Genomic DNA, 13,114 nt, shown 5'->3' with positions numbered 1-13,114 from the left:
TCCGCTCAGCTCAGCTCAGCCTCACTCTTCTCCTGAAGCCTGAGGTAAGTGGGGCTTGCAGGGAGCTGGGGGGGTTGTGGGTCATGGCTGGGGGCACCAGCAGGACTTGGGGGGAGCCAGGAGCTGGCCCTGCCCCCATCTGAGGTAGAGTAGTGGGGGAGCTGGCTCCATGCTGCATCTGCTGCAGCTGCCTGCTGCTGGGGGCAGGGAGCTGCAGACTTGGGCCACTGGCCCCATAACCCTGGCAGATGGGGGGTCCTCTCTGGCAGGGGTGGGTACAGGGGCTTTGGGTGGGAGGTTAAGAGGCACAAGTAGGGCAGGGGCTGTTGTGGGGGCAGTAAGGGGCACCAGCAGGGCTAGTGGGGGCTAAAAGAGGCTTTTAATTTTAATAATGGATTTGGGGGGGGGTTGTCAGAGAACTCGTGATTTTTTTTTTTTTTTTAATCAGAGAAAACCAGAATCCCTGCTCGTAAGCAGGGGTCCAGGTTTTCCATTTGCTGTGGTAAAATGCAGATTTTTTTCTTTTAAGAGAAAGATGCAGCTTTTCTTTTTTTAAGGAGAAAGACATGAGAAATTGCCCGTTTCCCTTTGCAGGCTGGCAGAGTTCCACACTGCAAGGGGCTGAGGGGAGCAATCAGGCAGGGGGTGCCACAGGGGTTGAGGGCCCATAGTGTGGGAGGCACCAAGTTGGGCAGGGCTGGGGGCACCGCCCAGCAAGGGAGATGCTTGGGGCCTGGGACCAGGGTGGGAATGCATGGTTGCAGGGCCTGTCTGGGGAGCAGGATGGAGCTACAGGGTGGCAAGGGGGCTGGCTCTCCACCACTGCACATACTTCTGGAAGGAGTATGGGAGGCACATGATTTTTGCATAGGGCAGGGGTGGGTGGAGTTGCCTGCTGTGGGCTCCGGCTCCCCACCCTGCTGCCCTCCCCCTGGGACCCTGCACAATAGGGCAAAGCTGCATGGGTAGGCTTGTTGCTGTTCCTGGGAGCCCTGTGCTAGGCGCCCATGGCTAAGCGCCCCCTGCCCAGCAGCAGTGAAGGACCCAACTCCATGTTGCCACCCCTGCTGGTACTTAGCAGGCAGGGGGTACCTTGCTATGGCAGTGTGGGGCTCCTGGCAGTGGCACTGAGCTTCCCCACCCTCCCTGCACCAGGTCATACCTGCTGGGCTGCAGAGGCCCCAGGAGGAGGGCAGGAGGGCGGGAGCCCTGAACCCACAGCGGGCAGCCCATACTTGCCCTCCCCATGGGCTCTTCTCCAGTTGTGCCACTTGGGGGGTGGGAACGGGGGGAGCCAGCCTCCATGCTCCACTCCAGCCGCAGCAGCTGCCATACCCTGCGGGCAGCAGCTGGGGCTTGGGTGCTGCTGTGGGGGCAGGGCTCCCGTAGCCCATAGACCTGGTCCCATAGCCCTGGCTGCTGGGGGAAGCAGGGATCTGTAAGTGGGAAGTGAGGACACTGGCAGGGGCAGAAGGCTGTGGGTCAAGGTTGAGGGGCACTGGCAGGGCCTGGGGTGCTGTGGGTAGGGAGTAAGGGACATTGGCAGACCTGGGGGGGGTGCTCTGGGTCGGGGATGAGGAGCACACTTAGGTGTGAGAAGCCAGTGTCATAGGCAGGGCACCAGCATATCAGGGCTGCTCAGCAGCACAAAGCAGTGGGGGAACAGCTGCAGCTGGACCTGTGTCCTGGTGAGTAAAGTGGGATGGGGAGCTCTGACTTTTGCATGATTAAATTTTGGCATTTGATTTTGGTTTTTTTATAGGTATTTAGAATTTATTTTATTATAGTGACTGAGGTGCTGGTAGACTTACAAATTGCTTTAAAATCATAAAAATATCAATAAAACATTGTGTTTAACTGATACCTATTTATATAGTGGAGTTTCATTTTAATTGTGGAAAAACACAGATTTTTGTGGGGTTTTAATCAGAGAATTTGCAATTTTAAACAGAAAACTAGGATCACTGCTCATAAAATAATAGAAATAAGATAAACTAAATTAATGCTGCACCAAGACTTAAGAAGTGAAGTTAGCTTATGTATCAGATATTACCTAATTGTGAGAACATGCTTGGTGCCTGATTTGATTAGTTAATAAATGGGTTGATAGGGATTGAAATTATTCTTGTTATACTTGCTATCTATGACGTGGTACAGACATTCAGTTTCTCCTGCGAGAGTTGCTGCTTTCCTAGAAGAAACTACAGGTGTACAGATGTTCAGGCTTTTTCTCCCAGAGTAAAAATGGACACTCCAGGGGAAAAATAAACCGGGGATGACCAGGATTAAATCACTCCCAGGAGAATTTCTCCTGGAAGAACAAATGTCTGCACATGGTGTCAGTCTATTTGAACCATGTTGCTGTAAGAGTTTGAAAGTCCTTTAGAAGCAACACTTGAGCCTGTATTATATTTTGTAAATTTTTGTGGTTAGTTATTTTTGCATATTGCTTAGGTTTCTCTATGGCATGTATATATAAATTGGTTGTGCTAAAATGATTGAAGACAATTACATGTAAAACTTAAGTTTAAAAAAAAAACATTGGGAAACTAGTTTAAATCAAGAACAAATGTTAAGAATCTGACAGTTTTGAAGTTCTTGTTGTGTTATGGGGGAGTGAAGTCCTTGTTGTGTTACAGCAGTTGTGTTTGTAGTGACTTTTTGTTTTTGAAAACCAAAATGTGTGAGTTTAAAAAATAATATTTTTCTTCTTTTAGAATTGCAAATTTCAACTCAAGGAGGAAAGAACTGCATCAAGACAAAATGGACTGGAATGTGAGACCACTCCAGAATGCTAATACACAAAATAACTTGCAAAGTCAAGAAACTTACTTGTCACAGGGACTTTCTAATGGATGTGCTTTCTCTCAGACAAATACATATCCCTCTGAGAATACTTGCATTTATCCTGGAAGTAACCAAACAGTATTTCTGCAGTCCAGCAACACAAATATGGTTACAAATTCAACGCCTTTTGTAAATAACGAAGGATACAGTATGTTGCAGCAAGCATTTGTACAAGTTCCTCTATCTGGTAATGGTTTTATTAGCGCACAACGTTCACTTGATAGACATCCATCTTCACATGTACGAATAGCACCAAAATTTCCTAACCAGAATCCCCGTATGCCAGCAGACACAACTCAGACTCTTTGGCCAAATGCTTTTCCTAATGTACATGGTTTTTCACATGTAAGGCCAGCTACTGAATCTTACCAAATAAGCTCTGGAAGTAATGTACAAAATATACCTCAGGAAGTACAAAATCAGTTTGTGACCACAAACATGTATACTATGCAGCCACAACTAGCACAGCCTAATTCTACAAGAATTATGTTGTATCAAAGTAGCCAAGAAAGCAGTAATTGTTCAAAAGGGCTGCCAGTAGCAAAGGCATCACAATACAATTTGAATGGGCCTTACTCTTCTCAAGAATGTAGTGTAACAGTACCTGTTAATCAGCCATCAAATAATTTTGTAAATTCTCAACATAACTCTTTGTCTTTTGGTTTGCCTAGGCAACATGTCTCAAAACAAGGATGCTGTCCAAGTAATCCATTACAGGTTGCACATTCATCAAGTCCAAATACTTCAGTAAGTACCCAATTGCAACAATACACATCTGTGCACACAGGATCTGAAGTTTGTAATGGAAGTCCTCCAGCATATAAAAGGTCTCTTAACTATGAATCCAGATCAGCAGCACAATCTCTGCCAGTTATACAACAGATAATCCAAAGTGTAACTAATGAAAATGTCCCAAATCAGCAAAAACCTACATCAAATCAAAAACACATGTCTTGCTATAAAGATGTACAACAGCACTGTCAGAAATTTCAGTCTGGAGAACCCAGTTGGGCAGGTGGAAATGTGGCATTAAGTCAGCCTGTTAATGAAACATCTAGATCTTCAACTAACACTTTAGAAAGGCTTTGTACCACCACACAAGAAATCACAGCAGTTCCTTCTGATGTAGTTTCAAAACCACTGAATGAAGCCATTTCCACACAAAAAAACCAGACAGGTTCAGTGGATTTGCCTGTCAATTCAAGAACTGTGTCATCCAGAGGAAGAAAGTGGAGAATAACAAAAGAGAGTCTGGCCAAAGATGCCGAAAAACTGCTTGTAATTAAAAAAAAATATGCAATACTTGAAAAGATGTTTCATTATAAACAGAATCTCTTAGTGGCTTCAGAACGTGACAGAATTACTTCTGATCTTCCTTCACAAAATCAAAACACCAACCACATGCTTTTTTTCAGTGTGGTCAATCACAATCAGGTATCTGGACAATCTGATACCATAAGAACACAGAATCTACAACAGTGTGCACCTGAAGAAAGAAATGACAACATCACAGCCAACTTTGGCAGTGAAGTATTAGATAAAACTCAAAATAGTCATCAAACTAAGCATGGAGATTCTTTAAGTTTTCTTTCGATTCAATGTCAGGATCAACTCCCAGGTTCTGTAAATAGTAGTAAGAGAACTTCAGTCTTGAATTCAAACAAAGTCTTGTCAGTTGTTTCTGCTCAAGAAAACTTGAAACAAACTGAAAACACTTCAGGTTCTACTGCAGTTGGTAAAAGTAATGAAGTTCTACCACAGAATATATCAGCCAGTCCTGGTGAAGCCTCATTTCTTCAGTTTGTGCTAAGTAGCACAAATGCATTAAGAGAGAAAAAGTCTGGTGCTATTGCTGATAAAATACTGCTTACCCTTCTTCAGAATGAGAAAAAACCTTCAAACGTAACGTTCTCAGATAGAACTTTCCTGTCCAGCACAAGAATGCCAAAAGATGCTAGTGAAAACTTACAGCATTCAGTATCAGCATGTCCTGAATTGGGTCAGCATGCCAAAGATATTTGTTCTCAGACATCTGAGAAGAACACCAAAACTTTGATCAACGAGCAGGTGTTTAATGCTTCTATCACAAATCCTCATGCATCAGAGAGAGCTGAGTTTGTAACTAATTCACAAACACAAATGGCTCAGCATACACCACTACTTACTGAAAGTTCATGTTCTAAAGCAAAAAGTTTCAATTATTCAATGGAAGAGCTAGCTGCATGTCTTGCCTTATGGAGAAAGTGTCCTCCAGGATCTGTGGATGCTCAGTGTGGTCAAGTAGAATCAGCTAAAGTTTCTTCATCTTCTGAAAAAGTTGATGATCAGAGTATGTGTTGTATCTTAGAAAACGTCCGAAACGCAGTAGCTAAAGGGGAGCTAAATAAAGTTGCAGTAAGCACAAATGAAACAAATTTGTCTTCAGCAACTCCTCCTATTGGGCAAAAGCATGATCCATTGGGTTCTAATTTGACAAAGAGTTTTGAACCCCAAGTTGCTGTTGTTTCTCCTTTAATCCTTTCTAAAGAGAAAACTCAGAGTGACCTGCAAGTCAAAGAAAAAACTTGTTCGGAAACCTCTTTTCCAGTGATTGAAGCAGGTAGTGTGCATAGTCTACGAGATGTTTCATCTGTGATAAATGTTGATAAAGAGGCAGTAGAAACTAATTACTTAAAATCGGATACCTCGGTTCCAGAACAGAAAGTGGATTCAGCTGTACAACAGACAAAGTCAGCTGGTGGAAACAGAATAGTAGAAGGTTCTGTAAATTCAGTCTCTTCATCTGATGCAAGCCGAATAAAAGATGGTCCGTTTCTTCAAGTAGTAACGAAAACTAATCTAACTCTCAATTTAAAAAATAAGCATTTTCTCAAAACAAGCAAAAATTATTCAAGTCTGAATCCCCAAGAGGTCACAAAAGAAAGTAAAGATAAGCAGGACTTATTAGAAGCTGAAGATGCTACAGAAGTCATATTGGACAATAGCATGTTTCAGATTTCCAGTGTTTGTTCACTTGTGGAAGGTGATGCATTTTATAATTCACAAATAGCGAATATGTTCAGTTCTGTTCCTTCACATTTAGTGAGGAATAACATGATGCCAGAAGAAAGTACATCTAATACAAAGCATAATGAGCAACAACTAGACGCTTGTAAAGGTGAACTGAAAGCCAGTGTTCTTGAAGGGGAGAGCATACTATTGCATAAAAGAGAGTCATTAGAAATAACAAGTTTAAACGTGTGTAATAAAAATGAGATCTCAAATGTGAATGTATGCAATTCTACAGAAGAGAATAATGCACATGCTTCTAAAATTATTTCTCCTTCAGTACAAAAAAATATGCTAAATATGTCTAATAGGACTGCCAGACATGGTGAAAGAGTTACTGTTGTTAACCAGGAGTTGATCAGAAACAAACATGACTTATCTAACGTAATTGAAACAAATAAATATAGCATTGCAAGACAAGAGAGTACACAAGAACATGTAACCAATGAGGATGAATGTACAGATGGAAGGCACAGCAGTACAAATACTACTCCAGCATACCTCAATGATCAATTGACTGAACTTGTAAAAGAGTTTCCCTATGGAATTGAACGTGTAGACGTACTGCCAAGGGAACTGATAGAAAATGTAGATTCTGTGACTGAGCATGCAGAACATCAGTTTGGAAAAGAAACTCAAATTTGCAGCAAAAGTTGTGATGCTAAAGATCCCATAGATCAAATACAAATCAAAATATTAAATTCTGAACAAATGAAAAAACTGTTTCCTGAAAACAGTCACCAGTCTTCTAACAAAATCCAGGTGGAAAATGCTCAAAAACCTCCTCTAGAAATAGAATCTATAGATAAAGGGAACTCAAAAAATCTACTTGATCAGGGTCTATGTGCAGAAAGAGAAAAGAACACACAAGAAACCAGAGCGCCTACAAGAGAGAAAAAAATGTTTTGTTGTTTAATGGGTTGGTTAGCTGCAGAATACAAAGTGCCACAATGTTCATGTCGATCTAAAAATGCCATGTTAGAGAAACAAGATGATGACATTAATTCAGAATCTGAAAATGTTGACCTTAGAGAAAGAGAGGAAAGTAATCATGGAACTGATCACAAAACAACAAAGCCTAACTGTGCAGTGGACAACTACCTGCAGGTTCCTGCGAAATTAGATGATGCGAGCCAAACTCTTCCCTTAAGAGACAAAGATGCATGTAAAAAAATGTCCACGATAAACAAGAATTTTAAGCTGGAAGTGAGTAGTAAATACAAACCATTTAAAATCCAAGAAAAAATAATTCAGTGTTGTAGTCTGTCTGAGAAAAAAGAAACTGATCAATTAAAAAAAGTGAATGGCCAGTGGAAGGAAGAGTTGCAGCCTCATTCAGGAAAAGAAGTCTATTTTAATGAAAAAGATGTTCAGGAATACAAAGGGGAGAAATTAGCTTCAGGAAAGGTCAGCCCTACAAATGCTGAACACTTGGAAGTGTCAACTGTACAGAGGGAAAAAGTCTTCAAGGTTGAATCTTTGGGAAAAGATAACACCCAAACAGAAGGGCAGGCGGTAAACTCTAAAATGGATGTCTGCACATTAAAAAGTTCAGAAACAAATGGAGCCAAACATAATAAAATGTATAAAGAAAATAAGTATAAAAATCTTGAACAGAAAACACAAGAAGCACACAGAGTTAAGAGACCTAGCCACAAACATAACAGTGATTTCAGGTTTAGTAGTAAAGAAATAAAACGTAAGTTGGCTAATCATGCTACCCTGATTAAATCATCAAATAGAAGTGACAAAGACTTAAGTTCAAGGAACTGCAAGTATTCTCAGCATAAACCTACAAGAGTCCTCCCATCCCACGAGCCTAATTGTAAACTAAAAAGGAAAGAAAATATGCGTGGAAAGGGAGAGTCTAAAAAACTAAGATTAGAAGGTGATGGGATCAAAGAGCGTGAAGCAAACGCTTCTGAACGTGCATTGCACATTGAGCAAAGCACTAATGTGGCAAATCTTGAGAGATCTGCAAAATCAAAAGAGGGGGATCGATGGAAATATAGAAGCTCCTTAGCAGACCATAGCAGCCCTAAACTACACAAGAAAAGGGGACGCCCTTCTACAAAATCTAAAACTGTTTCTGGAAAAGAGAGACACCTGGATGGCCAAAACAGAGAGAAACACTCTGAAAAAAGTTTTCCTGATAAATATTTGCTGTATTCAAGTAGAAGAACTAATAGACTAAGCATGTCTCTTCAAAGGGAACAAAAAAAAACCTACCTGAATAGAGTTGCATTTAAATGCACTGCCCAGGAAAGCATTCGTCTGACAGAACTAGAGACATCTCCTGCCAAACCTATATGGCATATAAAACGTAACGGAGCTTCCGAGTACAGCCAGGAGTGGAAAACTGATGCCCTCCTTTCAGAAGAAGATAAACTACATAAACCTCAAATGCTTGAGTTTAAAATGTGCCCAGAGATACTGTTTAGAAGTACAGTGACTGATGGAGAAAGTTTAGATACGAAACATTCTCCTGACAGAACGAAATGCCAGGTGGCAGGTACAGTATGAAGTTTTATTTTTCTCCCATGTATTAAAGTGTGAGTGTGTCTCCTTGTGGTAGCATACAAGAGTAAAAGCTAATGCCAAATTAGGCTGAATACGATAATATAAAGCTGAAAGGAATTTACTGCCAGTATTGTCGCTAACCATACCTGTCTATGTCTTGAGACATGAAACAGTCCGAGTCCTTTTAAATTTCATGTAGACTGTCACGAATAATAGATACGTTTTACATGAAAGTGCCAGTTTGAAACTGAAGCTTAAGCTGTTCTCAGAATCATGAGGCTTTCATTTGTCTTGGCTGTGCGGTAAGCATTATCCTTATATTTTGTTTTATCCTTTTTTTTTTTTAATTGGCATAGGTTACCTAAGATGGTTGTGAATGTTCATGGGGCATAGCTGGAGTAAGCACAGTGTATGTTGAAGGGTGCAGATAGATGTTATATTTAAAACATTTCAAAGTGTAATGGGGTTTAAAACTTTTTTTAAAAGGAGCGTTTTGGCCCTGGACAGCCTAAAGCTTCCTGTGGAATGGAATGGAATGCTTCAAAATAGTTACACTGGCATGCAGCTCTGCTCCATCCTGCAACAGGGAGGGGAGAGTGGCATTAGATGGTCAGTTAGTGTTCCCGGCATTCTGGACACTTGTGTACCCTGTGGGACTAACTGCAACAGTAGTGGCCAATGTGCAGGGAGCCTATAGGGTGGCGGCAGTGCCTAGGCTCCAGGGAGACAATGAGGGTGAAGAGAAGAGCACTGTATTTTGTGATGACTTGAAGACCAACCTGCCATATGCATATAACATCAGTATAAAATAGTACCTGCTCCCTCCAGATCCATTTTTGGCATGGTTTAGCTATGTTGGAGCATTGTATTAGTCATGTATCTGTGTGCTTACCTGTTGAAATGTTTCAGAGATATTTCAAAGCAGTTTGGAACATTCAAACTATTTAATTAGTTCACAACCTCCATATGCTATATAAACCTAGTTAGATGGATGTATTAAAATCTCTCCTTCAGCTCCTCAGATGGTCCCTCCTACTTTTTGTAGGAGAGTGGAGGATACTACTTGGATTCGAACTATTATGATCCGTCTCGTCTACTTCCCAAAATCATTTAATCACCTAAATTTCCTCTGAGCACTTTTGCTTTCCCAATTAGATTTTTCTCCACCATTTCTGGACATGTATGTTACTATGAAGACCGTTGCCATATAGTTTCCTGTTGTGACCTTGTTTGAAAATCTGTCCTCTCTTTTGCCACTTCAGGGTTTGTGGGACACATGCACACATATGCACAAAACCCAGGGGTTTTTCAAACTGTTGTTCTGTCCAAGTGAGGTGGCATGATCCTTTAAAAAAGGTGGTAATCAAAAAAACTTTTAAAAGAAGGATTCTGTAAATGGATGTGTAGTTAGAATAAAGTGCAGGCTCTCAATTGCAGTTCTGTATTTTTTCTTTCACCCAGGTTTCTTAGAATCTTTTATTTATTAACATAACACACTGGATAACTGAGGTCTGTCCCACTTTCTTCTGCAAGATAGGGAGACAACATCTTCCTTCCATGTTAGTTCTTCCTGACTCTGGTTAAGGCTTCTGCCTAGGACCATGGAGTGACTTTGCTTTGGGTTCTACTTTTGGCATGTACAGACATTTACTCTCTGAGGAGAAACTCTCCTGGGAGTGATTTAACTTTGGTTGTTCTCAGGTTATTTTTCTCCTGGAGTGGTTATTTTTCATATGGGAGAAGGAGCCTGAACACCTGTATGCTTGCGGTTTCTCCTGGGAAAGCAGCAACTCTCCAAGGAGAAAATGTCTGTATGAGACCTTTGAGTTAGAGGTTGTCATTTTATAGTAGGCGATGTCCTTTAGGTTTATTATAAAGAAGGATCATGTATTTAGAGTTATCAACTTAAACCCAGCAACCTTATTGAAGTTTGTTTTTCGTTTAAATACCTGTTAACAGTAAAATAAGCCTGGGAAAGTTAGAGATCATTGAAAAAGCCTTTCCTTTTAACTCACAGGAATCAAAAGTAAAAAAGAAGATTGGTTAAATTATAAGCCAGTGAAGCAAAGAAAAATGGAAGAGACAGCTCAAGGTGATTTGAATTACTTACTGATTTTTTTTTTTTAATATTTTGTTTAATAAACTCTAAATAGTATTTGAGTTTATAATAAAGTTTAGTTGATAATAAAATTGTTAAATTACATTAGGAAATCTTAATAAAAGATTGGCATTACTGGTACTTCCACTAGTTAGTTCAGTTGTACCAAAGTAGTGGATTTGTGTATGCATGGCTTTGTCTTTTTGGATGCACTTACTGCCATTAGAAAGTGTTAAAGCTGGAAGCCATTGGAACTTTTCCATGTTGGGCTTCAGTTGCTACGTTTGAATCAGTAGTAGAGTTGATTGGAATATTCAGCTAACATTTTTTCATGTAGACGAGGCCTAAGTCTTTTGCCCCCCCACATGTTGTAAGCATTATAGTTCCATATTAAAAAGGGGAGTTCAGTGGTGAGGTTAATACTAGATTGCACGGTTTTTAGTAAAGCATAATAATATATCTTTACAGTGGGTGGCCCTAAAATTAAATATTGCATGTTTAATCTCTTTCTTCCTGCACTTTGAATGTTGGCTTTTATATTTTTCCTTTCAAAATAGTGAATTACATAGCTTACTGATATTGCAAGTAGGCTGCAGATGTTTAAAGCTCTGTTCATTGTAACTGATTCCACGTCTGTCTTGCAGATGACAACAGCATTCCACTTGATACAGCCATACAAATGTTGGAAGGAAATGAGGCTCTAGGAAATGAGGCTCTTCCTCTGTCAACCAAAGACTCAAAAGCAATGTTTGCGACCTACAGGAAAATGTATCTGGCAAAAAGAAGCAAAAGCCTAGATAGCAGCCCTTCAGAACAGTTCTTCCGCAGTAATAATAGATGAGTACCACCACCAAAGTATTTTTTTGCACAAGAAATTTCTGGGTTGCTTCACTTACACAGTTTGTGTTTGTTAAACAAATAGGATTTTCTACTGAAAATCCGTCAAGTTAATTCCTTTTCTAGGACATCTTTTTAAAAAGGTTTGTGGCTTTATCTGAAGCTATCAGTCCCAAGAGCATTTAAACCATCCAAAAATATGTCAACTAATTTCTGGTTCTATAAAATCCCTTTCAATTGTTGTATTTTCCATTGCTGGTCAGTGGAAATAATATTACTAGTTGCAAAAGGGATCAAGGGTAGATTCACAAGATTTGCACCTACATTTTCTGTTTATGATATTCTAAGTATTCCTGTCTTCATTTTCTTTTTGTGGAAAAGTTCTTTTTTTTTTTTTTTCCTTCACTTTAACCACAATAGAAATATGCAACAAAACATTTATAGCTGAGTATGTTGATCAGGAGATACCATGAAGTATTCACGCTGCTATCCGGTTTTGTTAAAATTAACTTCATAAAACTTGTCACAAAGTAAACTAGTACTTTCTTGACATAATGCTGCAAATAGTTAATGCTTTTCTTCCCTAATTTTTAGGGTTAGTTTCTCATACTTTCCTCATACTTGAAAGAAAAGGAGCAATGCTTTGAAGTCTAGGAAATTTGAATTCAATTTTTTCTGGACAGTTTTGCTCACTTTATCTAGTGACTATAAACAAATTCCTGTATCTTTAAGCTACATTAGCTAATGTTTAAAACCTACACATTCACTGTGGCAGATAAATTATTTTCATTATTGGATGTCACTTTAAGTGCCTTTTGAGAAATATGTTCAGAATTTTGAATTGTCATATTTTTTCAGAATCTTTTTGCATTTGATTTCTTTATACGTTTAAGCCTTTATACTGAAAATAAAGCTACTGCATATTACCCTGAACCATTTTTTTCTTGCATTAAATACATTTATTCTGAATAATTAACGTTGGTATTTTTCAGTTAGAAAAATAACTTACTTCATTAACTGCACTTAAGAGTAGCTTGTTGAATGGGTATTGAAGGCAATGACAAATTCTGTACGAAAAGCAGAATTTTCTTAAAATGACTTGGACTTATTTAAATGTAAAAGTAGGTGCCTGGTGTTGCCTTTAGTTTATATGTCACTCTGGCCTTGGTTAAGGTGGCAGGGAGCTAACTGGGCAGAATTTGTTTCAGATTGCACAACTGAATCCTATAGATGTAGCCTCTTGGATCTGAGCACTCGGGATCATCTTCCTTGTTCAGCATCTTTTTCCTGTCATCATGTGGGCTGGGGGAGAAAAGGGGAGATTGGAAGTCCAAAGATGAATAAAAGTTGCTGAATTAGCAGCAGCTTCCTTCCACCGGAGCAGTGTTTCTCAACCCCTGGGTTGCAACCCAAAAGTAGGTCACAAGAATGTATGAAAGGGTTGTGAACAAACTTTAAAAATGGATTCTCCTTTAAAGGACAAAAACGTGGGAAGCCATGTCTTTTTCCTTGCAGGCTGGCAGAGGTCCAGCCTATGAGGGGCTTCTTGCCCCCCTGCCCCTTCCACCCACTCCCTGCCCCCCACACTGGGGGGCAGGGGGCAGCAGGTTGAGAGTGAGGGGCACTGGGTTGGGACTGACCACTGATGTTTACAAGTGGGTCCTTGTACAAAAAAGTTTGAAAACCACTGCACTAGAGTACTGAGGGAACAGGTTTAGGCTGCACCTATAGATTCATAGATTCATAGATTAAGGGTCGGAAGGG

At 40.1% G+C, this 13,114-nt stretch overlaps 1 protein-coding gene across 1 annotated transcript in view; it reads left to right on the top strand.

The window, feature by feature from the left end:
- The window catches only part of KIAA1551 (KIAA1551 ortholog), a 59,876-nt gene extending 47,597 nt beyond the window's left edge, over window positions 1-12,279 (top strand). Inside the window, exons 4-6 of the mRNA XM_019515475.1 lie at window positions 2,718-8,407; window positions 10,433-10,507; window positions 11,158-12,279. Coding sequence (XP_019371020.1) covers window positions 2,764-8,407; window positions 10,433-10,507; window positions 11,158-11,354 — 5,916 coding nt within the window. The 5' untranslated portion in view covers window positions 2,718-2,763 and the 3' untranslated portion in view covers window positions 11,355-12,279. The remainder of the gene's footprint in view (window positions 1-2,717; window positions 8,408-10,432; window positions 10,508-11,157) is intronic.
- The last annotated feature ends 835 nt before the right edge of the window (window positions 12,280-13,114 follow it).

This window comes from Gavialis gangeticus, unplaced genomic scaffold, assembly GCF_001723915.1.
Source record: "Gavialis gangeticus isolate Ggan-Ray unplaced genomic scaffold, GavGan_comp1, whole genome shotgun sequence".
NCBI lineage: Eukaryota > Metazoa > Chordata > Crocodylia > Gavialidae > Gavialis > Gavialis gangeticus.
Note: the sequence above shows the minus strand (reverse complement) of the source record. Positions and strands in the feature narration are given on the sequence as shown.